Genomic DNA, 27,296 nt, shown 5'->3' on the forward strand with positions numbered 1-27,296 from the left:
GCATACCCTTCCCACATAGGGTGAACAGCAAAACACACAAGAAGATGGACGGAATGTTGCACATTGGCAAAACATTCACCCCCAGTCACAGATCTGGGTTTAATCCATCAATATTTTGCTCACCACGCCACCCCAGTTCAGACATGGTCATATGCAAATCAGTCTCGACCCTGTGCCTCATGGGAACAGTCCAGCTCGAACTGCCAAGCCATGTCTTCACTGGACCGGAATCAAATATCCCAGGACCGGTTTCTGGCTATCAGCCATCATCAGCCAGGATAGCTTGACTTCAGTGGCGTAGTGAGCACGGGACCCACGTCTGGGCATAGGACCCCCACCACAGGTTCGTAATCAGACCCAAAGTGTCTTGGTGATTTAGGCCTCCAAATACAAACTCATAACCAGCTGGAGTCATAGAGGTTTCACACATTGTTAAACATAAAATGCAACTCCAAGGGTTTATGGCATGATATGCCCATGTCATCAGTGTAAATCTGCCACAAAATATGTGGGCTTACATGCATAGGTTGGACACACACATAGCAGTAAAGTGAAAAGATGTACACATTGTTGTTGCTGTACTGAGTTGCCTGAAAAGAGAGGCAGTACAGCTCTATTTTTACTTAGATATGGTTCTGTTTTCCTTTTGACCTGCGCTGGTACACTTTAGCCTTCCATCCGTCAACGTAATCTCCCTTGCAAAATACTCCACATATGAGTGTGTGATGTAAAGTAAAGGTTTTTTGTGGAAGGGGACCCTTTCAGTAAAAATACTATGCTTAGCTAAACATACTTGCTGTACTATGCAGCAGGTATGAAAAGTTTGAAAAGTTTAAAGAAATGAAAACATGTGTCCAAGTTAAATTCTGCTGCAAAGAGGTGTTATTTTTGGTGCAAAGCCCTGTTTACAAAGGCTAGTGCGTATGACTTTGCATCAAAAACTATAGGTTTAGATGTATTGAAATGACCATAAATCACCCATGGTGCATCCCCTCTACGAAAACTAATGCAAAGCAGATGGGCCAACATCGATGTGTGCACAAATATGTGAAGCTTTTGATAGGCTTTGGACATTAGAAAGAGACAATTAAAAGAAAAAATATATTTATTGAATAGAACAGTCCAACAAAATAAACAATTACATTATTCAGCTTTTCTAACGCCATGAATGTACATATTTGTATTTAAACAGGTGTAGAAGACCAACAATTGTAAATACCGCTCATTTGTATGATTAACTTACAACATACTTAATTTACACCTGTATCAATCTGAAAGGTTTTTTAATTAGCCAACATTTGTCTATTTAAGACTTGTAAATCTGAATAACAAAGTCATAGCGCTGGAGATGTTAACATATTTGCATGCCCTTTTCTCTTGTTAAAGCCAGGAAGCATAGGCCTGATTTGTTTTCGATTTCTCTGGCTTAATGCGTAGGATTGTTGTAAACCCAGAAAAACTGTTGTTAAGACAGCATTAAACCAGGATGAATTATTATGTAACTAGGTCCACCTTTGCTTGCTTATTACAACCTTAAAATAATTTGCACCATGGAAGAAACTTTAGTAAATTAGGACAATAAAGCTTTGCTGCTGTATGAAAATCTTGTGCTGTTTTTAAAGAAAGTTGTTAAATTAGTACCACCCACTATAAACAGTACTTGATTCAGTTTTCATGTGCAAATAGATAGTCAACAATTGTAAAGCCACTTATTATGCCATTAAATATGGTTTTACACTGATAAACAGTTTTTCATACACGTTTGGAAACACTACAAATGTAGATGTCTATGTATATTTTAAAACATTTCCTGGACCTATTCCAGCCCTTGAAACGGCGTGAGATTGTAATCTGTCAAGGGTAGAAGTAAACCCCTTAGCAGGGAGGGAAATGGAAGATCACACTCAAAATTAGTGAGGGTGTAGGCAATTCCTCAAGTGAAAATACATTTCCCCGTGCACACATGATATGTTGTAAAAAATGAAATAGCACTCATTCAAGCCATTTTTCATGCATTTTTTGAGAATTTGGGTCCTATCCACAAAAAGAAATGCACACATGAAAATGTATACTTACACTTTTTTAGAAAATGTAGTACTTTTGCCTATTGACTAATTTCTAGGGCAAATGTACATCACGGTGTAAACTTGCATATTTTCACCCTAGAACACAGGGGGTGGACCAAATGTATGAGCGTGACATTATTACTACTAGTAACTATACATTGTCAGGCACAGTTCTCCTCAACGGAGTGGAGAACTCCCTATGGTAAAGGATATAAATAATGTTAAAAGTTTAATACACTTAAAAAAATACTAACATTTTATTTATGAAAATGTTCATGTACATTCTTTTTAGATATTTATTTTAAATGTACAAAACAATGAAAAAATTCTACAGCACTATTCACCTAATCTTGAATTAAATATTCATCTAATTTAAATCTATTACATTAAAATAAAATTATTTGAGACATAAATCTCATCTATAGTAACATGTTTATATGTTTTTCATCGTGTATCAAAATGTACAAAAATATATGTAGAATTCATTTAAATTAATCTACGCAATAATGTATTTTACATTTATTTCCACATTAATAAAAGGTTGCAAAAATGCTTCATAATTTAAAAATAATTTTTTTTATATCTTTATAGCACTAAATTAAATGCTTATATATTTTCAAGAAGTTGAAATGAATGAACTAAATTTAACAATATTTTGTATGCAATACAATTTTAAGTTCCTGCTTTCATTATTATCCATGTGAGGGTGTTTCAATACCAGTGGTTGGCCATGCGTGGTGCTGGGCCTAGTCCTCGCCTGAGCATGAGTACATTTATTGCGGTTTAAGGTAACCTTTGACTGTAGGAACTTTAGAAGTGCAGTTTATGAATAGGAATAAGCTTATTCTTTTATGGGAGGGTGCACATCAATTCCTAAACTCCTCCTTAGCTCTCCCCTAAGCCCCTCCTTAGTCTTGCGTAAGCACCTCCCATTTAATAGTAAGTGTTCTCACCACTCCCCTTGTCCTCCTATATTTACTACTGAAATGTACACTTATGTACTAAATGTACTATAAAATGCAGCTATACATAGATCCTTCTGCATAACCAATGCATGAGGAACTGCCTTCTATTACAAATAAATGGAAATTCCCAGACATTTTCCATGAGTACTCTCGGAGAAAGTTGAGAGTTCCAAAATATGTAAATCCATTGCAGCTTGTAGCAGTAAGACTATGGGTCTTGATTTGCAAGTTAATTTCTTTTAGTCATCAATAATATCTGCGATTCAATAGAACACAATCTCTCAGATTTAAAATGAAATCAAGGAAAACTAGTCTTCAAGGGATAATTATTTCCAGTGCACCTAGTCTAAAAACAAGTTGTATACCTTTGACCCTCACAGGCTCTATATTCTTGCTCTACCTGATGTATCAAGTAGTGTTGTGCCAAGGTATTATCTCAGCATCTTCAAAGTTGTTACAGAGAATATCCTTTATGCTACAGAGACTTAAAGGAGGTTTATCTCTGTGCTAATAGAGAAACGCAACCTGAAAGACATTCAGCTATGGTGCTTGGATTTAAAACACCGCAGAAACAATTTAATTATACCCATCTGCAGTGCTCTCCATTGACAAGCAAAACAAATCGTTATCATTTTTCATTAATGAGCCACCCCTCTATGTGTGCCTAAGACTGATGTCTGAAAATGCAGGAACAAGCAACACTTCCGAATTGGTAACAACTGACTTGCCCTTGCCCCAACTCATTCAGAAGTATGATCTTTATAAATTCCAAACATATATGTTTTTCAAATCACCCCTCTGAATAAGAACATTACAGGTGCCTAACTCTGGTGATGGAAGATGTGGTTCAAGTTATACTTGCATCGCGTTTACTAACTTAGGCCAGATACAAGCATTAGAATGAGAATATTTGCAGCTGCTCACAATTCCCATAATATTCCACAATCAATAAGAATTAGCCAACAAGAAGCAATTTCCTCCAGAGAAAGAGTGCATACTCATGTGAAGACACCACTCCCACTCAAAATTCTAAATTGCACAATCTAAAATAGGTGGTGAAATAGTTCAGCAGCACTAGTGAACGTTTACTGCACCAGAATGCTAAGGAGAGTATGGGTAGGAAAAGGGTAAACTGCATCTTCCATAAGGAAGTAGCAGATTTTATTGACTCAACTAGACACTTACCTCTTGTTCCAATGACTCCTATGAACACAAGACATGGAAACATTTCTCCAGCCAGTCATATCAACACAAGTTATTTTGGAATGAGGGTGGAAATGTCATACTTGCTCATCAGTTAGCTGCTCACCGAATCACCAGCATTTTCTTTGACAGAAGAAGTATGCTTTTGCTTTATGTATTATATGCTCATGTGATAATGTTGGTAAACTACGTTTTGATGATAATAAACGTGATTTTCTATTATTTACTTGCAGGTGGAAAACATTGTCCTACCACTGAAGCTCTCCAAGAATATAGACTATGCAATGATCACGCCTGCACTTCGTTTTACTGGGAAACCTCAGCATGGGACCCTTGCTCCGAAGGTTCCATGGCGACCGCTCTTAATGCCACAGTTTACTGGAATGGAGCCGATACTTGTGGAGTAGGAATTCAAACACGTAAAGCATTCTGCATGAAACATAATGCTGGCCAGGTGACAACCAAAAGGTAATTCAAATAATATGCATTGGTAAATATTATTTTTTTCAATATTTACTCGAGAATAAAATATGAAAAACACGGTAAATTATAAGGTTTGAATACACGAAGGGGATTTGTCTACATTAACCAAATGCGTAAGTACACTGCAGGTTCTTCCATAATATCTGATGGTGACTGGGAGTGTGATTCACACCACAAAACAGTTTGGTGGTTGACACAAGGGTATTAAAGTGAGGGTTGACTTGAAAGACAACACCACAGAATAGGGTATAAGTCATTATTTGTGTCCTAGTGACTTACTCACTGATATTAAGAACGAAGGTGATGATTGTTGTGCTGGGTTTCCAACCAACAAGGTGGTGGATCAATGTCCTCCACATTTCTTCGAAGATAATTTTGTGTTTTCTAAATACCACTGCATGCATACATAGCATGATTAGTATAGCTTGCACCAAGAAAGATCACCCTACAAATGGAGGCAGACTATCAAAAACTGGTGAGCACTGAGTACTTGCATTGCTTGGATACACTCGTAGTACGTTAAGTAGAGAAAATAGGTTTGCAGTGCAACAACAACTGCCCAAAAGGCTTAAATTTCCAGTGGCAACATTTCATGGTATAATTTAAATCACTGTATTCAACCATCAGGGTTGTAGATTTCCTCTTTTTAGTGGTCCTTACAACCAATTGAATGGAGAATACACACAGCCAAAGTGGGGACCTCAAAAATTATTTCTACACTAGGTAAGCATTCAGTGATGACCGGGACCAGTTTCTCGTCCACTAATGCCTTCAGTATTCATTCAAACAGTAGGAACTGTCCATCCAAAAAAGCTTTCACTTTGCAGTTATTTTTTCTTAGATAATTGGTGGTTGGTAACCTTCTAAAACTTTGTGTCCTCTGGAGAGGATGCAAACAGTTGATCCATTTTATTGTGAGTCACTAAGAAAAGGGGATGATCTCATTACTTTATTATTCCCAATGTATAAAAATGCATACATTGCGAGGCATAATACGAATTACAGCTCACTGTGAATTATGACACATTACATTTTTTAGTTTCCCTTGCTCAAGGTAAGCCACTTTCCATAGTATAAGCGCTGCGAAGAAGAAAAACCTTTGATGCATTAAATCCATATTTCTTTGCCAATGAAGAATGTACATTACATGTTGTTACAAAGTGGTAAAAGTAATTATCAAGCCCGGCCCTTTTCATTACTGGACTATGTATATAGCATACATATTCAAATAGTCACAATGGGCTAAATGTACTAGCCATTTTGCGGTCCCCAACCCTGCAAAGTGATAAATTAGAGGAGTTGTAACCAAAACATGGCTTTTTGGTATTCACTAAGCCCAGTCTGCAATTTTCTAAATGGTTCTAGAAATGGGTGCCAAATCCCAAATTGGAAGGCGCGTGTTTAGGTTGTCAGTTCCAAACTGCAATTGGATATTAGCTGTATCTAGGATCTGAATTCACTTTCTGGTTGCAAACTATTGGAAATGTACTAACTCCTCAAAATAGGTGGTAAATCATTCACAAAAGAGAAGGGATCTCCTTGAGACACTTCATGAACAGTTAAAACAACTTTGTTGCGGAGTGGGCACTTCGGCACAGAAACACAACCAACTCTCAAACAACCTTTTATTAAAAAAGAAAACCTTTCCTTTTAAATGCAGCCCTCTTTTCCATCAAGGAAAACAGACTGCATTAAAAAAAAAGTTTACTTTACTTAAAGGAGATCACAGACATGGTAGCCTTCTGACGCTAACAGACCACTATCCCCATGAAGTTCATCTACCGATCCTCAATGGGAATTAAACTTGATTCGCAAAAACAACCAGTGCACAATTTGCGACCAGTTTTTGCAAAAAAGCTCTCAGTACATCTGGCACCTCTGTTTCAGAGGCAAGTATTAAAACGTGCAAGCATGATGTGCTTTGACGTAGAGTAGCACTGAATATTCCATAATTAGATTCAATCAACATTCACATATTTGTTGAGCCTATCCTTACACAATTAGATGAAAGCAAGTAACTTTGGCATTTCTTCTTTTGTCTCCTTTTCTCATTGCTACTCTTAGGAATTACTTTTCACAGATGCTATCCTCAATTTCAAAGCATCAATTCCTTGCTAATTACTTTGTGCATTGTTAATGAGGTTGGAGATTTGGTACCTAGTCTCTAATTCCTATTGTGTGCCACCGAGCAGCACTTCAAAATATGAGCAGCTTGTATTGAAGAAAGTTAATTAAAATTCTGAGGTTAATGAGATCAAATGGTTTAACTAAACCGTGTCTGGCGTCCAACGATATAGTTTATTGATCTTTCGTGCATCAGTGTAGCAACTGGTATGTCCTACTAATTTTCTATGGTAGGATAAAAAATGTTTACAATAAGTGCATTGTGCAGTTTGTGTAGCATTGGTTAATATATTTAGGACATTATCTCATTCATATCCGCCCGTGCTTATGCCATGAAATAGTAGATAATGGGAGAGGGAATGTGTGTGCATGAGATACAGGAAAATGTAACTCTCAAAGGAATTATCATTGTGAGAAGGTCGAGTTACATGGAAATGCAATTAGAGCAAAAATACAGCTGGAAAGTGGTCTCAAAATGCTCTGAATTTCATTTGCTGAAAACGATGCAGTAAACCTAAAAAGTAAGGGATAAATCATTAAAGTTAAATAATTGAAAATAAACACATACTGACTAGGTGTGGGGTACAGACATTTAGGACAACGTGTGGTGTACCTAAGTTCCCATATTACCTGGACAGATAGACAGACACATTATTTGCAGGCAGGCCTGAATGTGAACACCCAAAGGTACTCCTGACACATCACCTGGGTAGCTTAGCCAGTTTCATATCCAATGTGCCTAGGAATCAACAAAGGGGTGCAAACACTATATAGATGAATGTAAACAATAAACGTTTGAAGCGGGAAACCTCCATCAGGTAATGGTTATGCAAGGTTCAATAAATAATAAAATCAAGAACAATGCATCTGAAGGAAACAATTCTTTCGGAAAGACATAGGGGCATATTATCAAGCAGGGCGTTAAAAATTATCGCCGCTTTAGCGGCAGAAAAACTGCCACCAAAGCGGCGATAATGGGCTTGATAATATGGCATTGTGAATTCCAATAGAAACCCATTTTCTGGTGTGAACATGGAATTCTCCAGTTTTCTGCCGCTAAAACTGCGATAATTTTAACGCCCTGCTTGACAATAAGCCCCATGGAAACTGACTGACACCTGCCAGCGATATGGTCTTGTGAACAAAATAACTGCTACACTTCGTTGTTTTAATTCAGTAAAGTGTTATGAATGACAGCTGAAGCAGTAGCGCATTTGAGGAAGGTGCAATGTCGTCATGGCTGGATTTCCAGCGTCCAGTCAGTTATGGGCATTGTGATTCCTCTCAGCAGAAGGTGAGGCCACTATATGCCTAGTGAATGAACTTGATCAGCTTTATGTTCAGACTTGAGCAGTGGAACAGATCCTGCTTATGCTGGAGGAATGCTTCTATGACAGTGATGGCGCACAGGGTTCAGTTTGTTTCTTACTCACTCACAAGAATCCCGCATATCTGTGTTTCAAGTTGATGGATCTTTGTGGTCAGCTGTGACATCAAATTAAGCCTCAACATTAATCATATCAATTTGAATAACTTTTTGTTCAGTCAATAAAGAGAGTTTAGTTGAGTTAAAAGGTTTCATTCTATCTCTTATTGTAAGTCATTTGCTTATTTAAGCATTTTTCTCATAAATCATCAGTAAAGTGAATCAATCATTAGATCTAGTGCACCGGATCCTAGGATTTTTCGCAAAAAATGACTGGCAGAGTAAAGGTATCCGGAGGGAACACAGTAACTCATTCTTGCCTTGCGATATCCAGTGCCTGTCAGGCTAAGAGCCCTCTGGTCCAAGACCAGGGTCTAAAATAGAAGTTTCTTTTTAATAGGAAGCCAGTGCAGAGCCCGCAGAGGCAGCCCAAGAGAGTTCGAGTACTAACATTCCTTAACCATCTGTAGTTTATTAGTCACATAATATGTAAGGCCCAAATACAAAGCATTGCGATAGTCAAGTCATGATGCTATACGGGCTTGTGTCACTTGTTTCCTGGCAGTAAAAGACAGACAGGGAAGAAACTTTCTTAGAAAGCGCAAGAGTCTAAAGTAGGTCTCTACTACAACATTCACCTGGGGAACAAAGGAGAGACAGTCAGGACATTTGATGCCTAGGTTCTTCATGGAATTAACCTGGGCATGATGGCCAGAAAGACACCCATGTTTCCGGAACTTTTATTCCAAAAAACAGTAGCTCAATTTTTATGCATTGTATTAAAGCTGATGGTGTGAGAGACACTTGAAAATAGCTGTCAGGCAGGTTTTTATTTTTTCACCAGGGAGATCTACCGGTTGTTCCCAGGGCAACAGTAACCGGGTGTCATGAGTACAAGAGATTATTTTTGCTCCCAGGTCCTCTTCGTTTAGGACAAGAGGAGTCAGATAGATATTAAATAAAGTGGGGCTTAATGCAGAACACTGAGGTACATCCACTCTCAATTAGCGAGACCCAGACTTGAAAATAGCGAGCCAGTCCAGAGCTTCAGCACCAATTCAAATCGATTGGAAATGGGGTAGGAGACTGGCATCGGGCACCATATCGAAGGCTGCTGAAAGATCTACCAATATAAGCAGTGCCTTCCCACCGGCTTATAAAATACTCCTGATCTAATCAGCCACTTGCACTAGCGCCTTCTCTGTGCAATCACAATTGCATCTGAGGATATTGATTCTAGGAGTGGTTTAGATTTCTCTGATTGATGTTTGATAAACAGTGGTTACACCATCCCCTGATATATTAGTACTAGCTATTTTATAAGTTGGTTATGTTGTTTCTAGATTTGTATGCTCAGCATCACTATTCTTGAGCCATTCAGGGGGAGAGCCATATCAGGGGATGTTGAGGCTAGTGGCACTGCTGTGATTTGTGAGCGTGATGGATCCTCTCTTTTGATGAGTGAATACATGTTGTCCACATGTTCATAAAACGTTTCCGCTGTGTAGTTGCTGTCCTAGTTCTCGGTGTGTTGTACCTTTCCTTTTACTTTTCACTGGGGTGTGGATTGTGCTGTATGTGATGTGCTAACACCTCTTGGTTGCACCTTAAATTCCTGTAGCTGACCTTCAATTATCTGTGGCAATTGGACAGTTTATTTAAAATAGGAGAGCAGGGCCAAGGTGCCTGATACCTTTGCGGAACTTTGTACAAGTCAGCTGTCGATTGAGCACAAATTGTTTAGCACTTCACAATTACTGACGATGCCAGTGATGAGGACAATGAGGAAAGTTAGAACGCCCACTTCAGTGTCAAATTTGTCCAAATAGTATGTCATTGCAACTTCCATACCTTGTAGAGTTCTGGACAGGAAGATCAACATGCCAGTGTTGTGTGTTGAGTGTGATGCCGGAACTTCACACTTGTAGGAAGGTCACAGAAGTCAAGGAGTAGTGGGTAATCCAAAATGGGTCCTGGATCACAATGCTGGCCTGTAACCTTGCTGAAGGTTGGGTGGATTTGGCTGCAAGTGGTGCCAGCAGCTCCAGCTCAACCTCATTAAAGAATCTCTAGGAGGGAGGAGGTGTGCCAAGAAGAAATGGCTGTGCAGCCGCATGAGAAATCAAGGCCTTGTGCATCCCATCCTGTTGCTCTGGAATTAGTCCAGCTGATTATTGCAACATTGGACTAGTATCTGGGCTAAATGACGCTATTCCTGCAAGATATTGTGCTGGTTTGAGACTGGTGCTTAAACTGGCACTTAACAACACTTCGTCAGTGTCAAGGGAGCCATAAAGTTTGCGGTGTGCCTCAATGGTTGGCTACATGCTTAAAGTAACATACCTCATTTCCATGGAGTCACCTCCACTCACTCGAATTGCCTGGCAGAGCAGGGGTAAGGGTAGCTGGTAGCAGCCTAACTCTGCTGGCTCAATGGCTTGAGGGTATCAGGGAGCTGATATTCGTGACTTCAAGCTTCTCCCCCTAGATCTGCACCCATGTCGTTGAAGCCGCAGCAGCCTGTTGTGATGCTGCACTGAGCCACACCCATGTTGCTCTGCTGGTCATGTCCGCTTCCTCAACGCCTCCTAGCAGAGCAGTAACAGTTGTAACAGTGACCAAGGAAGCAGAGCAGCAATAACGGTAGGAAAACTGGTGGCAGCCTAATTAATTAAGTTTAATATTGCTCCTTTCAGCAGGCTGGGCGAAAGACACAGAAGTTCCTGGGACAGTACATTAAGACAGGCTCCACATCACAGCTGACCGTGGAGATTCAATGTTCACAGGAAGTGTTCTAAGTCCGAAGGTTACTCTAGAGTGGGACATACATGGTACTTGTATCTTACACGTGCTCCATCGCATTAAGACTTGTGACTTTGACCCAGATTTTCACGACTATTTAACCGCGGTTGGTGCTTTCTACTTTTTGGTGTTATTTGTATTCAAAATTTTAAAATATACATCTCCCATTATACTTATTAGAACTTTGATGTTTTGACATTATTTTAGTTATTATAATGTTCTCTATTTTTCTGAATTATTTGGGGGTTTTCTTGTGCTACATTTTTCACTTTATGACTGATTGAGTACGGCTAAATATTTTACATTTTGCCTCTAAGTTAAGCCTGACTGCTTTGTGCAATCTACTAGAGGGTTAGCACAACTTTATGTAGTGTATTTTGTGGATTATCCTGACAAGGATTGTGATTATTATTTAATGTGGGTTTCACCCTCACTAATACTCCAATTTTTTACAGATGTCTAGTGATGAGGAGACTTTTTTGTATGATCGGCCTATTGGTGGATCTTGATGCTGTTATCTATAAGTAGAGGACCAATCAGCTATATGTTAAGGATGAAGGTGACATAAGATATATCAGAACCCTGGGGGACTCCACAAGTAATATGGATCATGTGCAATTTGGAGGTGACCATGCAAACAAGCTGGTGTTGGTTGAAAAGTTCAGAAGAGAACCAGTGAAGAACATTGCTGGTGAATGCAGGCTCTAGTGTGCATATGGGGGTGGGATGGTCAACTGTGTTGAAGAAAGCTATGAGGTTCAGCAAGATTAAGAGGCAGGATGTCTTCTTCGTCTTTGGTCAAGAGGGCATTGTCTATGATGTGTAGAGTAATGGTCTCATTGCTGCAGGGTGTTCTGAAGCCAGGCTGGTAATCTTGCAGAAAATGGCTAGCAGTGACATGATCTAGGAATTGAACATGACTGTTTTTTCAATTATCTTAATGGTTAATGGTAGGTTAGTGATGGACAGGTAGTTGGCAAGATCATTGGGGTCTAGTGTAGATTTCTTTTGTAGAGGAAGGCCTGAGAGGGTCTGGTCTGGCCTGTATTGAGAGCTTCTGAAAAGATTTCTTAAGTAACGGAGGCATTGTAGTCCCATTAACCGATACTGGTCCCCCTTTAAGTTTAGTGGAATCATTAGTTGGGTCAATACACCCAAAGGGCACGTTTGTACCCTGAGTCCTATATGGTTTTCAAACCCAAATGAAGTTCTGTGAACCCCCAACAAAATATAAACAAGTACATGGACAAAGACCTTTAATAAGGAAGGAGGGTAGCAGGGCAATGGTGCAGAGCCTAGCCCAAGGCCCACTGTGCGTGGTTGAAGGACGTGAGCAAACAATTGGAGGCCTGCTGGGGATTGGCTGTGAGCAGTGATTGGTGGCAACCAGTGACAATTTGGGCACATGACTTAGGTAGTGGTCAAGCCTTGTTGCCACCCAGTGTGTGCAGCTGAAGACGATCTTGACTGGGAGATGGATATCCATGGAGTCTGGGCACAGACCCTGCAGCATATGAGCAATGTACACCCACACAGCCTGTTCAGAGAAGATTGTGGCCAATGTTGCTAGATTGGGGGCAGAGGTATTAAACATATGTGCTTGAAAACATGAATTCCAAAAATGATGTTTCAATTTCTCATGGAGGGTGCTTGCCTGATGAAGGACTTGCATTATGTTTTTCACTGTGTTGGTATTTGTGAATTTGGCCAAAATCACAAGTTCCATTCCTAAGGAAAACTCAAGGATAAGGGATATAAGCAACATAGAGAGATTGATGTGAACAGAGTCAAGGAAATATTGTACAAAAATATGAATTGTACTTGAATATATGAGTAGGCAGGTGTATTTTTGTATTTAAGAAGAGGGACCATTTCCTGTATGTTTTGAGTTGTTTATGAATTTAAAAAGTTCATAAATTACCAATGTTCATGAAATGACCATATAAAAAAATGTCTAAAAAATATATCAGCCTTGTGGTTATTTTCAGTGCCTAGAAGCATAAATTGATAATTAGCTTAAGATATGGCTTGCATCTGCCCCTGTCCAAATACTTTGATGCATGACCATGAGGGTGCGCATCTAGACCATATGTATAAATACTAGAATGCATGAATTGATTGGCTATGTCTCCTCATTGCCAATTCTGTGGTCCAGGGAAAATAATGTACATATTATCTGGCACGTGCCTGCTTTAATACTCATCTAGCTCTGCTGCCTAAGGATTGTCAAGTGGATTATTCAAGTTACATTTAGGGCAACATTACTAATTACTTTCCTAGTAGGCAAAAATCAAGCTCCCACATCGTGTAGATCCCAGTTAACTATTCCCTGGAAGATAGCAGGAGTGTTCATCACATGGACCTAATTCTGGCCTTTGGCATGGACGAGTAAGGAGTATCCTTGATATTGTCTGCAAGACAATTCACCAGTACACACAGTCAAATGGATAGTGTATAGACGATTGGCAAACCCCAAGGAGCCTATGAGGTCTTTATCTCTGTTGAATAGGTTGAAACTGTCTCAGTGACAGTATAGAGTCGTCAAAATTCAACACAAAACCTGTGTTCTGTGATATTCGCTATTAGACCCAGAGATCCACAGGGCTGGGCTAGTGACTCCTGAGAATGTTCAAATACCACATGCAGTCAAGAAGGTGATCAAAAAGAAATCAATCTATATCCTAATAATGAAAAAGAATCTAAAGCTAATAACAAATATATTACAATTAGCACAACTAGATGTTAGGAGAATTTCTTTATGACTAGGGAAGTCATTTTCTGTTCCAGGGGAGCACTTCCTAATCCTAGCATTCTTTTCACTCAACATAGGCAATTCCACACAAACTGTCTGCCAGAAGAGTGCGAGTCATATAACAAAAGCAATTACCTACTGCCCTATGAAGGGGCAAATAGCTGGAAGGCATTTAGTAAAAGCACCAGGGGTTCCCTAACTCCCCTTCTAGGACACATTGGTCACATACTTTACACAAGAGAGGTAACTCAAAGACATCATGTCCATACCCTGAGGCATTTAGGGGTGAATGGAGCTGAACCACAGTGCAGCAGAGAGTCTCCAAAAGCATACCAGGCTTCCAGAACATGCAATACTTTGATTGGCAAAGAACTCCTGTCAGCAGTTTATGATTAGCAAAAAGAACCTGAGGCATTTCTAGGCATACAGGAAAACAATATGACGCTGCCTAACATTGTAACACAAATAAACACACACCAATACAATCATGCACAAGTAGAGCTACAACTAATTTCCAGTGCCCTGGCTCATTACAGTGGCAACACCTTACCCTTTAAGACTTACAAAGGCAGCCTGGTAGCCTGCAAATGAGTCTCATCTAGTCTATGTCAAAAGGGTCAGCTTCAGCAGCATTGAATGTTTTAGATGTGGAGAAGATGTCTGGCCCCCCCATCTGTTGTGATTTTTTGGGGGGGGTTTTAATGTATTTTAATGTTATGCTCCAGCTGACATTGTTGATCACCCCTCTGCATTCAACATGCTACCATGATTGTTAATATGAAGTAATAGGGTAAATATTGATATGAAGATGTACTAGAAGTTATTTTTCACTATATCCCAAGCAATTCACCCTGTTATATAATCATTTGCATGTGCGCTGTCTAAATCACTGGCAAATTCACTCTCACTTAATGGGACTCTAGTCATTAAATTATACTCAGGCAACGCTCCATTATTTATCAAGAGCATACATTATGGTAATAGCATCCACTTTTAGAATTTTACAAGGGTTTCCAGCATTAGGGGGCACTAGATAAATAAAAATAAGCCAGAGGTTATGTTGTTTAAATATACGCCCAGGAGTCTACATCTATCTTGACATAGAATTTCCCTAGTGGTAACCCAAAATGTTATCTGGTTATTATTATGTATTCAGAAACCTTTCAAGAACTTTAGCAACTACATTATTATTGTCTAATAATAATAAAGCTTTCTCTTAGAGAGTTGTCAAGTGCTCCATCTTTTTATTGCTGGTAGGATTGTGCTTGATACAATGTCTGTGTTCCATTATTTATTTTTATTTCACCAAGTGTGACATGTAATGTCCCTGAAGCCTCCTACAAAAACAAATGATTTAAGTTTGAAATAATGTATATAGGCTGGTAAACATCCACCACTTATCCAGGAGAAAATATGATTATTTGAATTAACAAGGGATGAGGAGGAGCAGGAATTTCATTGCAGCATTCAAGGATATATTACCATCAACCACAGCAATTGGAATGGCTTTAATAGCAGCTGGAGAGAGGACTTTATGATATGTTCACACCAATGCTTAATTTGAGCCTGTGGTTTCAAGTGCTCAGCACTGGCACTTAATCATCAACTCAGTGCTTTTCATGAGCACCAGTTAAGGACACATTCATTTACGATAAAGTGATTTGCCCATAATCACAAGATGGTGAGCCATCGCCCAGACCCGAACCTGGTTCCTACGCTCAAAAGTCAGCATCTCTGGACATTTTGCAACATATTCTCCCCACTTTTATGGTTAGTTGTTGTTTCTGTTTAAGGTGGTGCTAACAGGAGAAATGGGCTGGTGCACGCTTTTTCTTTTACAAATTAACCACTGGTTCACACACTTTTGGAGGCTATGATGAAGACAGAAAATGTTTCTGATATTCTATCCCTCCTGAGAATGCCCCACTATTTTAAAACAGTCCGGTTTGTGCAGACTTTACGTAAACAATGTGAATTGTTGCTCAGTTATCACAAGGATGAATACTGAAAATCCACTCTCTGACTATCGGTATATTAACAGAAAGCACAAATTTGGAATACATAAGTTGGAGGGATATGTTTTTCAGGTGGGCAAATGAGTCAATTTTAGACAGTTGGCCCTTCAAAGATTATTAGTGGCATCGAAAAAGTTGGTTTGATATCTTTTATTTGCAGTTGACGGGCATCATTAAGGCTCTAAATCTCAGTTTCATTTGATGCCTAAGATAGGACCTTCCACTTGTTCAAGGGACTCCAGTCATATCAGAATGAGAGAGTGGTACTGGAAGCTGGGGTAAGGAAAATGTCATACAGGCCTGTGGAACGTGGTCCAATGAGAAGGGCATTAACTTTTAAGTAATACTTATCGGAAAATGCTAGATGAATAAGCCACTAAACAGTTGGAGCCAATAATATGAAATAATGCAATAGTGTAGTGAGTTAACAGTGTACTAATTGCCAACCCTTTGGTACAAATTTAACAATAATGTTGCATCTTGATGGTCTAGATGTGTTTTACTCCAGAACAGTGACCCATAAGTGTCATCACTTTTGACTTAGTATATCATTACTATGGTACTGGAGGTAAACTTTCCAATTTACCAGTAATGAAATCTCACGTGAACTCAAACCTATTTTAACAACATATCTAGTAGTGATCCTGGATACTGATATAGTGATGCAACCAGCAACAAAAAAAATCTCTACAGCTCAGGTAATCCCCCAATCATTCATCACTTTCTATTGGAAGCTAACTCCCTCCCAACTTCCCAGAATAGGTAATGAAATTTTAATGTGTTTGCCACCCTGAATATTGTTACCGCTTTTGAAATGATGGTATATGAAGATTAGAGAATGTATGGGGTAAAGTATAACTTTATCTGTACTTTGGCTTGTTTTAGACTTGTGATGAGAACTCTCTTTGCCAAAGTAGAGAAAGGGTGCGTGCTAATATTATGTTAAAAATCAGTAGGAGTCTTATGATACATTTATTAATTTATTTCATTTTAAATTATAATATCAGTTTTTCTTTATTACACTGACAGTTAATGGAAAGTTATGATTTATTTTGTGCATTTGCCAAAAATAAAACAAAACAGATGAAGTGTATCCCATTTTAAACAAATATATCCTGGGCTGGGCCTATCAACATAGTCTTAGACCTGAGCAGAGTAAATAAAATCGTAAAGGTTTCAAACAAGACTGGGTGAAGCTCAGGATCAAGTGGGATTCTTCACTGTTATTTTCTATGACACAGCCTTTTCAGTGGCACAAGTAGATGAAGCAGAATAAATCACAAATGAGGTGAATGTATTCTCGTAGATGCAAATCCAAGACTTTAATGTAGCATTAATTTCTCAGAAAAATACTTTTGCCAATAGCACTTCAATAAAAAAATATTTTTGTGCAGATTGAGACGACAGATATTAAGGAGTAACGTTGCCTTTCCATAGTGCTAGCTACTTTCTCAATTATGATCTTTATTAGGCAAGTGCTGCCATAAACGTTAACATAAAAACAATTCACATATAAACTTTAAAAACGACAAACCAATAAAATCCTGAAAACCATCATAAAAGCCATCAATGAGCAGTACTTAAGTTGCAGTATAATCTTTAAACATTGCTAGTCATAAAATTTCACAAAACAGGCTATAGACAAATAGCTTATACATCTGGAATCCGATAAAAAATTAGCACCTCATTAAAGAAGGCCATTAAGTTAGATGGTGGAGCTGAAATATTTCTAATGTGTCACATTACCTCCAACAAGGGTATGTGCAATACAGTTTTCAGGGCCTCACCCTGCCCTGTCAAGCTCTCTACACTCTCAGTAAAAAACATGACACAGCCAGTATGATCTGTGGTAATAATAATGTTGGAAGACAAATATAATGTGGTTAATGCATTCCTTTGTCTGGGGACCGAAAGTGCAGGACATGTCTGGGTCTGTATCATGTTGCCCTCATTTAGCAGTAAATGGGTGCAGGTAAGGTCCCGAAGCGAAATTTTATTTCCAAGGTTTTCGCCAATGAGGGTTCAATGGAGTCCATATGTTCTTCCACAAGTCAGGTATCTTTAAATTTCAGGAACTCCCCTTAAGTACAGCCTTTGACACACTGGTCTTAGCTCCCAGATTAGTTCACAGGTGTGCACATCCCATCTTTATCAGGTAGGTCTTGATGTGGTCAAACCAGGGGATCCTGAAAACTCCAGGCTGCCTAAGTAGCTCCTCCAATCCCACCCAATATGGAACTGGCTCCATAGCGGCCCATAGCTATCACCAATACTGCAAAGGTCTAAGGGCTGCTTTGTGGGCGATGGACCTGTGGCCTAGACAAACTGTAGTGGCAGGAGTGGGGTACTAGTTGGGGGATTCTAAAAAAATCATAAGATTTGGTTTTCACCCACCTCCAATGCAGTGATCTTCTTGTGTCCCCATAATGTTCCCCCATATAAAGACCTTCCTAGTGCTTGTGCGTTAAAAGTGTGGATGGCCCGGATATACTGGTCGAAAATTAGAACCCTTGAAACCCCTCAAGATGCCTCCTACATAATGTTCGAGCTTCAGCTTGCTCTTGTGAATCTGTGCCGACTAAAGAAAATTCTCCGTCTCAAAGGTCGAAACAGTTTCAAGGTGAGCATAGTTCCAAGATGAGTTTGAGTGGGTTGTATGGTTAGGATTAAAGAACATATACTTGATCTTTTGAAGGTTGATCTCAAGCCCTCTCTGCTCACAGAAGACACCAATAAGGAATTAGGGTACGAGTAGAGTGTTGTCTGCGAATAGGAGGACCAGGATCTTCCTACCCACTAATCCTATTGTGTTGTGACTGTGCTTCTGTAACTGAGCTACCGTATCCTTAATGCATAGTAGAATGATGGTTGGGGCTAGAACGCAGCCCTGTCTTACCCCCTACATAACCAGTATTGATCCTGTCAGCTGCCCATGTTTGTGTAGCTAACCTGCGCACAGTTCTTCTGGTGCAAACTCCTGTTGACATCAACAAGATATTTCAGGGCACCCGGGTCAGAACTTTCCACCTCCCAGTCCTCCCTTGGAACGAGATCAAAGTCACTGTGTAGGTCAACAAAAGCTATCTAGTTTTTTGTCTGCGATTACTGCATTTTCAATTTTATGTTGCAGTTGTAGGCAATTGTTTTTTTTTTATAAACTTTATTTTTGTCAGCAAATTGAACAGTACAGTCCCCCCCAAAAATTGGCATCAGCATAGATAGATACAGGTGTACACAGTTCACAATCCTAGTATGGCTCCAACAGTTGCAGATATAACAGGAGATACAATAAGAAAATCCTCGGGATACAATGCTAGTATAGACACCGACAATAAGGGACTTGTGCGCAGTCCACAGGGTATTACTCCACCACCTACTCTCCCTCCCCCCCTCCCGCCGCCCCCTCCTCAGGTCCTGATTCTTCGGATGAGAACAACGCTGCACTAGTTGCATCAGAGTCGCTGTCAGCTGACCCCACAGCGCACATCATACGCCATGCAAGTAAGTCTTCCGGTAACCTTTCATCTCTACGCGTGTGTTGCATGTGCGTCTCTTCAGCTAATGTCCCTTCCCCCACATCTCGAAGCCACAGTGCCACGTCTGGCGCCCTTTGTCCCATCCAGGTAATAGCCACCCTCCTTCTAGCCAGTACCAAGAGCAGCTGTAGCATTTTATATGACAGATTCCTCTTCCTAGGCCTGGGGACCAGGGCTAACAAACAATGGAGCGGGGTTAGGTCAAGATTCAGACTCGTTACCTTCCGGATGTGTACCACCACTACTCTCCAAAAGTCTCCCACCAGCGGACACTCCCAGGCCAAATGGAGAAATCCGGCACCGACTGAACCACACCTAGGACAGGCATCCGATCTATCCGCAGCAATGCGATGCAAAGCAACTGGGGTTACATAAGTGCGGTGCATGAAATTAAAATGGATCAGTTTAAAACGTGCATTACACGACACCTTCATGGTGAGCGTCCCTATCCGCTTCCGCTGTCCCAGGTCCAAGGCGACCCCTAGGTCCGCCTCCCACGCCGCCCAGGACGGGGATATCGGGGGGGGCTGAGTCACATCTCAGCGCCGTATACAACAGCGTTATCAGTCTCCGTCCTGTGCCGCACGACAGCAGGATATTCAGAGTATGGGACACCGGTGGCGCCTCAGGAAACTGTGGCCAGGTCACTCTTGCCATGTCCTGCAGGCCTCTATAGTGGAGGTATTGACCCCCAGGAAGGCCGAAGGCCTCCGTAGCCCTCTCCAGGGACACGAAGGACTCATCCAGATACAGATCCGCCAAGGTGTCACAGCCGCCCTCACGCCACTCCCGAAACGACATGTGCTCCTCCATTAGTGTGACCGGCGCTAATATCCATACTGGTAGCTCCCTATGAAAAGGGGCCCGTCTCAGCACCCTTTCCACAACTCGTTGCCAGAGTCCCGCAGTGTGTCGGACAATGTACGGCAGCGTGTCATCCGCTCCTCTGCCACGCATCAGAGCCACCTGCAACGCCCTCTCATCTGCGCTACCAGCTAGGAGTCGCAATTCCCAATTGTCCGTACCCGCGAACCAGCGCGCAGCAGGTAGGAGCTGGGCCGCGTAATAATATTAATCAAATCGTGGGGCCTCCTCCTCCCAGCGTCTGACCAACGTGCGCAAGGCAACTCTGCTGCGCCTGCCCGCCCATAGCAGGGAGGTGAGCATCGTATTAAGCTTGTGAAAGATACGAGGGGGAAGAGGACAGAGGGTGTTCTGAAGTATATACAATACTCTAGGCAGCATCACCATCTTCGAGATGGCCAACCGTCCCATGAGAGAGAGCGGAAGTGTACTCCAGAAGGCCACAGACCCCTGTAGGGAAGTAAGGACACGGTCGGCATTCCGGGCGAGCAACTGTTCATCAGAGACTGCCACCTGGATCCCCAGATAGCGGAAAGCCTCCATCTCCCACCGCAGTCCCAGGGGCGGGAATCCCACACTGGGGTCTTCACCGCAGCCCGCAAGGGGAAAGATCAGGGACTTTTCAGGATTAAGGCGCAGCCCAGAAGCTGCACCAAAGCGCTCTAAGTGGCTTAACAGTAGCGGCAGCGACTCCCGAGGGGAGGTCAGGTAGAACAGTGCATCGTCCGCGTAGAGTGAGACCAAGTGTACCCCATCTCCTACACGTATTCCCCAGGGCGCCATCTCCACACGGAGTGACACCGCCAGGGGCTCAATTGCCAGTGCGAATAGGAGGGGAGACAGGGGGCACCCCTGTCGGGTGCCCCTGCCCAACTGCCACTCCTCCGAGCGGGCCGCTCCAAGTCTGACCCTGGCTGTGGGTGCACTGTACAGAATACGGATCCAGGCGCAGAAAAGGGGTCCCACCCCTGCCAACCGGAGCACCTCCAACAGGTACCCCCAACAAACTGTATCGAAGGCCTTAGCCAGGTCTATCGAGACCAGGACCTGGGGCTCCTCCCTGTTGCGCACTTCATGTAGAACGTGGTTCAGGCGCCGGAGATTCATGGCGGTATTGCGGCCCGGGATGAACCCGCACTGATCATGATGAACTAGGTGCACCATATGTGGCGCCAACCGGGTGGCCAAGATCTTAGTGAGGATTTTCGCGTCGGTATTAATTAAAGTAATCGGCCGGTAGGCCGCGGGGTCACAGCTATCCCCACCCGGTTTCAAGAGCATGCAGACCTCACCCTGCTGCATGGTGGGCGGGAGCACGCTACGCTCCAATGCCTCACGGTAAACCTGCAGGAGGTGAGGCGCGAGGGTATCCGCAAACGCCTGGTAAAACTCCGGGGGGAAACCGTCGCCACCTTGACCTCATGAAGCGTCAGCGGAACGTCCATCTCCTCAGCATCCTCCTTAGAGAGGGCCTGGAGAGGCAAGTCACAGAGGTATGGCTGATACGATGCCTCCGTTACCAGGGGGTCGGCGGTATAGACCTTCTGTAGATGGGTACAAAGCACCTCAAGGAGATCACGCTCCGAGTGCACCAGGTCCCCAGCAGGGTTCCTCAGTGCCACGATCCGAGCAGGGGCCGACTCCCTCCGGAGAATCCAGGCCAGCAATCGGCCCGACTTGTCCCCCTCACGATGGAGGCGCTGTCGATAGCGGCCAAGGGTGAACCTATCTAGCCGGTCCAGGATATCATGAACTCCCTCACGGGCCGTCCGTTCAGATTCTAGGTCCAGCCCATCCGGGTCCGGTAGGGATTGACAGTGGCTGAGGCGCTCCTCAGCACACGTGAGTTCGCGGAGCAGCTGTTTACGTACGCCATACGTCAGCCCCATACATGCGCCTCGCACGACTGCCTTCAGAGCATCCCATTGGATCGCAAAAGAAACCTCACCCACTCCCCAATTCAGGTCTAAGTAGTTACGCAGGGACGTCTCCACATGGTCCCGGGCCACCGGGTCTTGTAAAAGATCCCCTGGCATCCGCCAGGTCCTCGGACGGGAGGACCGGTCCACCCATTGTACCATACACGTCACGGGCGAGTGGTCGGATAAAAACCGGGCCTGATGCGTGATCGATAAGAACATAGACGCACCAAGATTGGCAGCAAGGACCCTATCGAGCCGACTATGCGTGTTGTGCGTGGGGGTATAACAAGTGTAAATTTTCAGTCCCGGGTTACTGAGGCGCCAGACATCGACTGCACCCAGATTATCCATCACCTCACGGAGACGTGCCGTCATCCGAGGCTTCGTACCCGCGCGGGGGGGATGCCTGTCCAGCAGTGGATCCAGTACACAATTAAAATCCCCAAACCAGAGGAGGGGGGCATCTAAGTCTGACACTATAAGCTCCTGCAAGCCGGTAAAGAATCCCGGGTCATCCACATTAGGTGCATAAGAGTTCACCAGCAGGAAGTCTTTCCCATCCAGCTTCACTCGTAAAAGAATATATCTACCCTCAACATCCGCCTCGACATACTGAACCGCCAGGGGAACCCCGGGCGCCACCCAGATCAGGACCCCCCTAGCATAGGTAGAGAAGGAGGAATGGAACAACTGACCCCTCCATTTCTTCGCCAACTTAAGAGCACCCTCCTCATTCATATGTGTTTCCTGCAAGCACGCCACCGAAACACCATGGCGGCGAAGGAAGGACAGCACCCTGTGTCGTTTGGAGCAAGTACCCAGGCCACGCACGTTCCAGGTTAAAAATTTGAATCCCATAAGCTTTGGTCTCGCCCATCCGGGCACCCAAGTACAACCTCTGCAAGCAGCCTCCCAGGGGCGCGAACCGCAGTACACTCTATGCCAAAAACAAATCCCCCCCACAACTCACCCCAACTCCACAGCACCCCCAACCACACAACCCCTGAAAAAATCCCGCCCCCTCCCCCACCCATGAGCAGGAATGGTGTAACAAGAGAACGCTCTATCACGCCTTCCCCGTACCAACGCCATCCAAAAACAGTGAGGTTCAACACCCCGTCAGAAACAATCCCCCCACCCCCACCCACGAGCAAAAGGACAGCAACAACCAAAAAAGCCACCTTGCCCTCCCCCTGCCAGTGCCAGGACGTGCACAGCCACCCCATACAGCCCATTCACCCCACACAACCAACCAGAACCACCCACCCTCCCCCCCAACTCCCCGAGGACCCAATGTTCCAGGACAGCCTCCGGGAATGTCTATGAAAAACAGTCTCAATGTTGGGCGACAGTACGCCATAAACTCTCGGACCCCGTGTCACTTCACCCAGTCCAACGTAGCATCAATCCTCTGCACAATCAACCAACCAGGGTTCCCAGCACCGGCCAGACAGCCGTGGTCCGACAGTAACCAAAAAGGGGGAGGCCCACCCAACCTCCGAGGGCAAGAACGTTTTAACAAGACAGTACCTCATGCCAGAGCTCACTCAGGATGTGTTCCGGAGAGGGCAGTTTCCGGAATCACCGGAGGAGCGGGGTGTGCGTCCGGCAAAGTTTCCTGCAGGGTATCCGGGACCAGGATCTCACCAGGAGCAGGCGCCTCAGGTGTCTCTGGAGCGGTTCCCCCCGACGGGACTCTCACGTGAAGTGCCCCATCCTCCCCCACCGTAATCCGAGGCTCGGCAGAACCCCGAGATCCAGATCTGCGCCTCCCTCTGCCACGTCGGCGCCTCGGGGGTCTTGTCCCCCATGTCTCACGAGGGCCGCCTCGCTCACGAGGGGGTAGGTCATCTCCTCGGATCTCGAGCCACTCCCACACCTCCGCCGGGGACTCGAAGAAGTGAGCGCGCCCCTGGTAGAGCACCTTGAGCTTGGCTGGGTAAAGGAGCATGTATTGGAGCTTCATGTCCCGAAGTTTCTGCTTCACTCCCAGGTAGGATTTCCGTTGTTCCTGCACCTGCTGGGTATAATCCGGATAGATGGAAATCCGGCTATTTTCAATGGTGATGGATCCGTTTCCCTCGCGGCCCGCAGAATACAGTCACGATCTTTGTAATTCAGGATCTTTGCAATGAGGGCTCTAGGGGGATCGCCCGGACGCGGAGGGGGGACCAGGGCCCTGTGCGCCCTCTCAATGACAAAGACACTGGACAGGCCGGTCGGCCACAGTTGGGTTCGGATCCATGACTCCAGGAAGCGTTCAGCGTTTCCCGCCTCAAGGCGTTCCGGAACGCCCAGGACCCTGATGTTACTCCGACGGGCCCTGCCCTCCGCATCCTCAGCCCTTCTCTCCAGCGCGCGGGCAGCGGACGTCAGGTGAGTGACCGATTTTTGCAAGGAAGCCACTTCAGTTTGTAGTTGTGCGATGCTGCCCTCCGCATCCGAAACCTTGTCCGCCACCTTGCGGAGATCCGTCCGGAGGAGGTTCACATCTATCGACACAGTCTCGATCTGCCTCTCCAAGGCAGAATGGGATCCCTGGATAGCTTTAAGGATCTCCGCCCGGGAAGGCTCATGCGGGTCATCCCCTCCATCCTCCGGCCCCGTCTGCCTTGTGATCCTTTGCGACGGCAGCCGTGGAGTGGTATACTGCACAATGGTGTTGGGCTGGGAGGACTTCGCAGTTCTATCCTTGCGGGTCGTCATCGCGGCGGGCAGGACGTCAGCTCCCCCGAAGCGTCCCGGCCAGGTCCCGCCGAGCCCCACCGGTCAGGTACAGGGTCCGGCGACAAAGCCAAGAGAGGACAGTGCAGCAGGAGGCGGCAGGCAAACACAGTCCAGGCGGTGACTCCCACCACGAAAGAAAAAGGATAGAAAATGGGGAAACCAGCACCTCAGGACGCACTCACCGGGCCGGGCGGGAGGATCTCCGGTGATCAAGCACAAAACAGCCAACCAACTGTTACCCCTGCAACCAGTGCAATGTCCGAGCGTCCAGGGGTAAGGCACCGGCCAGGGGCACCACAGTCCGTATGCCACCGCCACTCGCCAGGCAAGACGGTGTGCAGTCCAGGGGGAGGCTCCAAACCGTCAGGGTCCCCCGCAGGTCAGCACGGCAGACCGCCGCAGGTCCAGGCCCCACGTGTAAAGGCCGCCACAGTCTCTGCAGAGGGGACGGAGGCCTCAGACCCCACAGCCGCAAAAGCCAACAGGGGCGCTCCGTGTAGGCCCAGGCCAACAGCTCCGGCCAGGCCAGCGTCGAGCCCCCGGCGTCCACAGTGCCCCAGTACACCAACAGTTCCGCAAGCCCCAGGGACCAGAAAAGCACTCACCCGGGGCTGCGCGTCTGAAGCGGGAGCTCCATCGCAGCAAAGGATCAATGGGGGAGGGGCGGGCACCACAACCCCGCTCACGGGTCAGCTGGAGTCACCGGACCCCGGGGCGGCCCTCCACCAACCTGTCCGGACACTCGCCACTCCTCACACCAACCGGGGGATCAGACGGGGACGCGGTCAACCCCGGATCCGGAGGACGCCTTCTCCAAGCGGGCCGCAGGCAGCGCTACACTATCGCGCAGGCCCAGTCCGCGGTCTCGCGTAGATGCAGGCGGGGCTCCGAGATCGCCGCTCCGAGCTTCGGCGGTATTGGCGGGGCACCGGAGGCTCTCCCTGCAATATGGGGGTCCCAGGCTCATTCAGAGAGGATCTGGACCATCAGCACCCCTTTGGAGGGTCCAGCAAGGATCTGTTTCGCAGGATTTCGTGGGTCCACGGACAGAGCTGGTGAAGCTCACGTCCTGTCGGCCATGCTGCTTGGCCACCGTTGTAGGCAATTGTTAATGTAAACCTGTTTTTGTTGCCGTCTGTCTGCTGAGGGTCGAGGACTTTGTTGGACCCCTCTTACCTGCATACTACTTGCGGAACCCGCTTCGCGGGTCCCGCTGCGCACTGGAGCTACAGGGGAGCCTGTTTGTGTTGCGTGGGCAGGGTCAGGGCTGCGAGCGTGCGGGGCAGGACTTCGATTACCAGAAGCCTCTGCACACCGCGCCTCCCGTCACCTGGCCGCTCTCCCTGGCCACCACGCCCCGCCTGCAACCTTAAAAGGCTCGTGTGGATTGACCGACGTGGGAAACCTCTGTTTTTGTTGCCGTCTGTCTGCTGAGGGTCGAGGACTTTGTTGGACCCCTCTTACCTGCATACTACTTGCGGAACCCGCTTCGCGGGTCCCGCTGCGCACCGGAGCTACAGGGGAGCCTGTTTGTGTTGCGTGGGCAGGTCCAGGGCTGCGAGCGTGCGGGGCAGGACTTCGATTACCAGAAGCCTCTGCACACCGCGCCTCCCGTCACCTGGCCGCTCTCCCTGGCCACCACGCCCCGCCTGCAACCTTAAAAGGCTCGTGTGGATTGACCGACGTGGGAAACCTCTGTTTTTGTTGCCGTCTGTCTGCTGAGGGTCGAGGACTTTGTTGGACCCCTCTTACCTGCATACTACTTGCGGGACCCGCGAAGCGCACCGGAGCTACAGGGGAGCCTGTTTGTGTTGCGTGGGCAGGTCCAGGGCTGCGAGCGTGCGGGGCAGGACTTCGATTACCAGAAGCCTCTGCACACCGCGCCTCCCGTCACCTGGCCGCTCTCCCTGGCCACCACGCCCCGCCTGCAACCTTAAAAGGCTCGTGTGGATTGACCGACGTGGGAAACCTCTGTTTTTGTTGCCGTCTGTCTGCTGAGGGTCGAGGACTTTGTTGGACCCCTCTTACCTGCATACTACTGGCAGAACCCGCTTTGCGGGTCCCGCTGCGCACCGGAGCTACAGGGGAGCCTGTTTGTGTTGCGTGGGCAGGTCCAGGGCTGCGAGCGTGCGGGGCAGGACTTCGATTACCAGAAGCCTCTGCACACCGCGCCTCCCATCACCTGGCCGCTCTCCCTGGCCACCACGCCCCGCCTGCAACCTTAAAAGGCTCGTGTGGATTGACCGACGTGGGAAACCTCTGTTTTTGTTGCCGTCTGTCTGCTGAGGGTCGAGGACTTTGTTGGACCCCTCTTACCTGCGTACTACATGCGGAACCCGCTTCGCGGGTCCCGCTGCGCACCGGAGCTACAGGGGAGCCTGTTTGTGTTGCGTGGGCAGGTCCAGGGCTGC

The 27,296-nt window shown here is 45.4% G+C and overlaps 1 protein-coding gene across 1 annotated transcript in view; it reads left to right on the plus strand.

Annotated features, from left to right (window-relative positions):
• The window catches only part of THSD7B (thrombospondin type 1 domain containing 7B), a 1,994,218-nt gene that overhangs the window by 1,017,589 nt on the left and 949,333 nt on the right, over positions 1–27,296 (plus strand). Inside the window, exon 9 of the mRNA XM_078682458.1 lies at positions 4,468–4,702. Coding sequence (XP_078538584.1) covers positions 4,468–4,702 — 235 coding nt within the window. The remainder of the gene's footprint in view (positions 1–4,467; positions 4,703–27,296) is intronic.

Source organism: Lissotriton helveticus, chromosome 3_1, assembly GCF_964261635.1.
Source record: "Lissotriton helveticus chromosome 3_1, aLisHel1.1, whole genome shotgun sequence".
Lineage (NCBI taxonomy): Eukaryota > Metazoa > Chordata > Amphibia > Caudata > Salamandridae > Lissotriton > Lissotriton helveticus.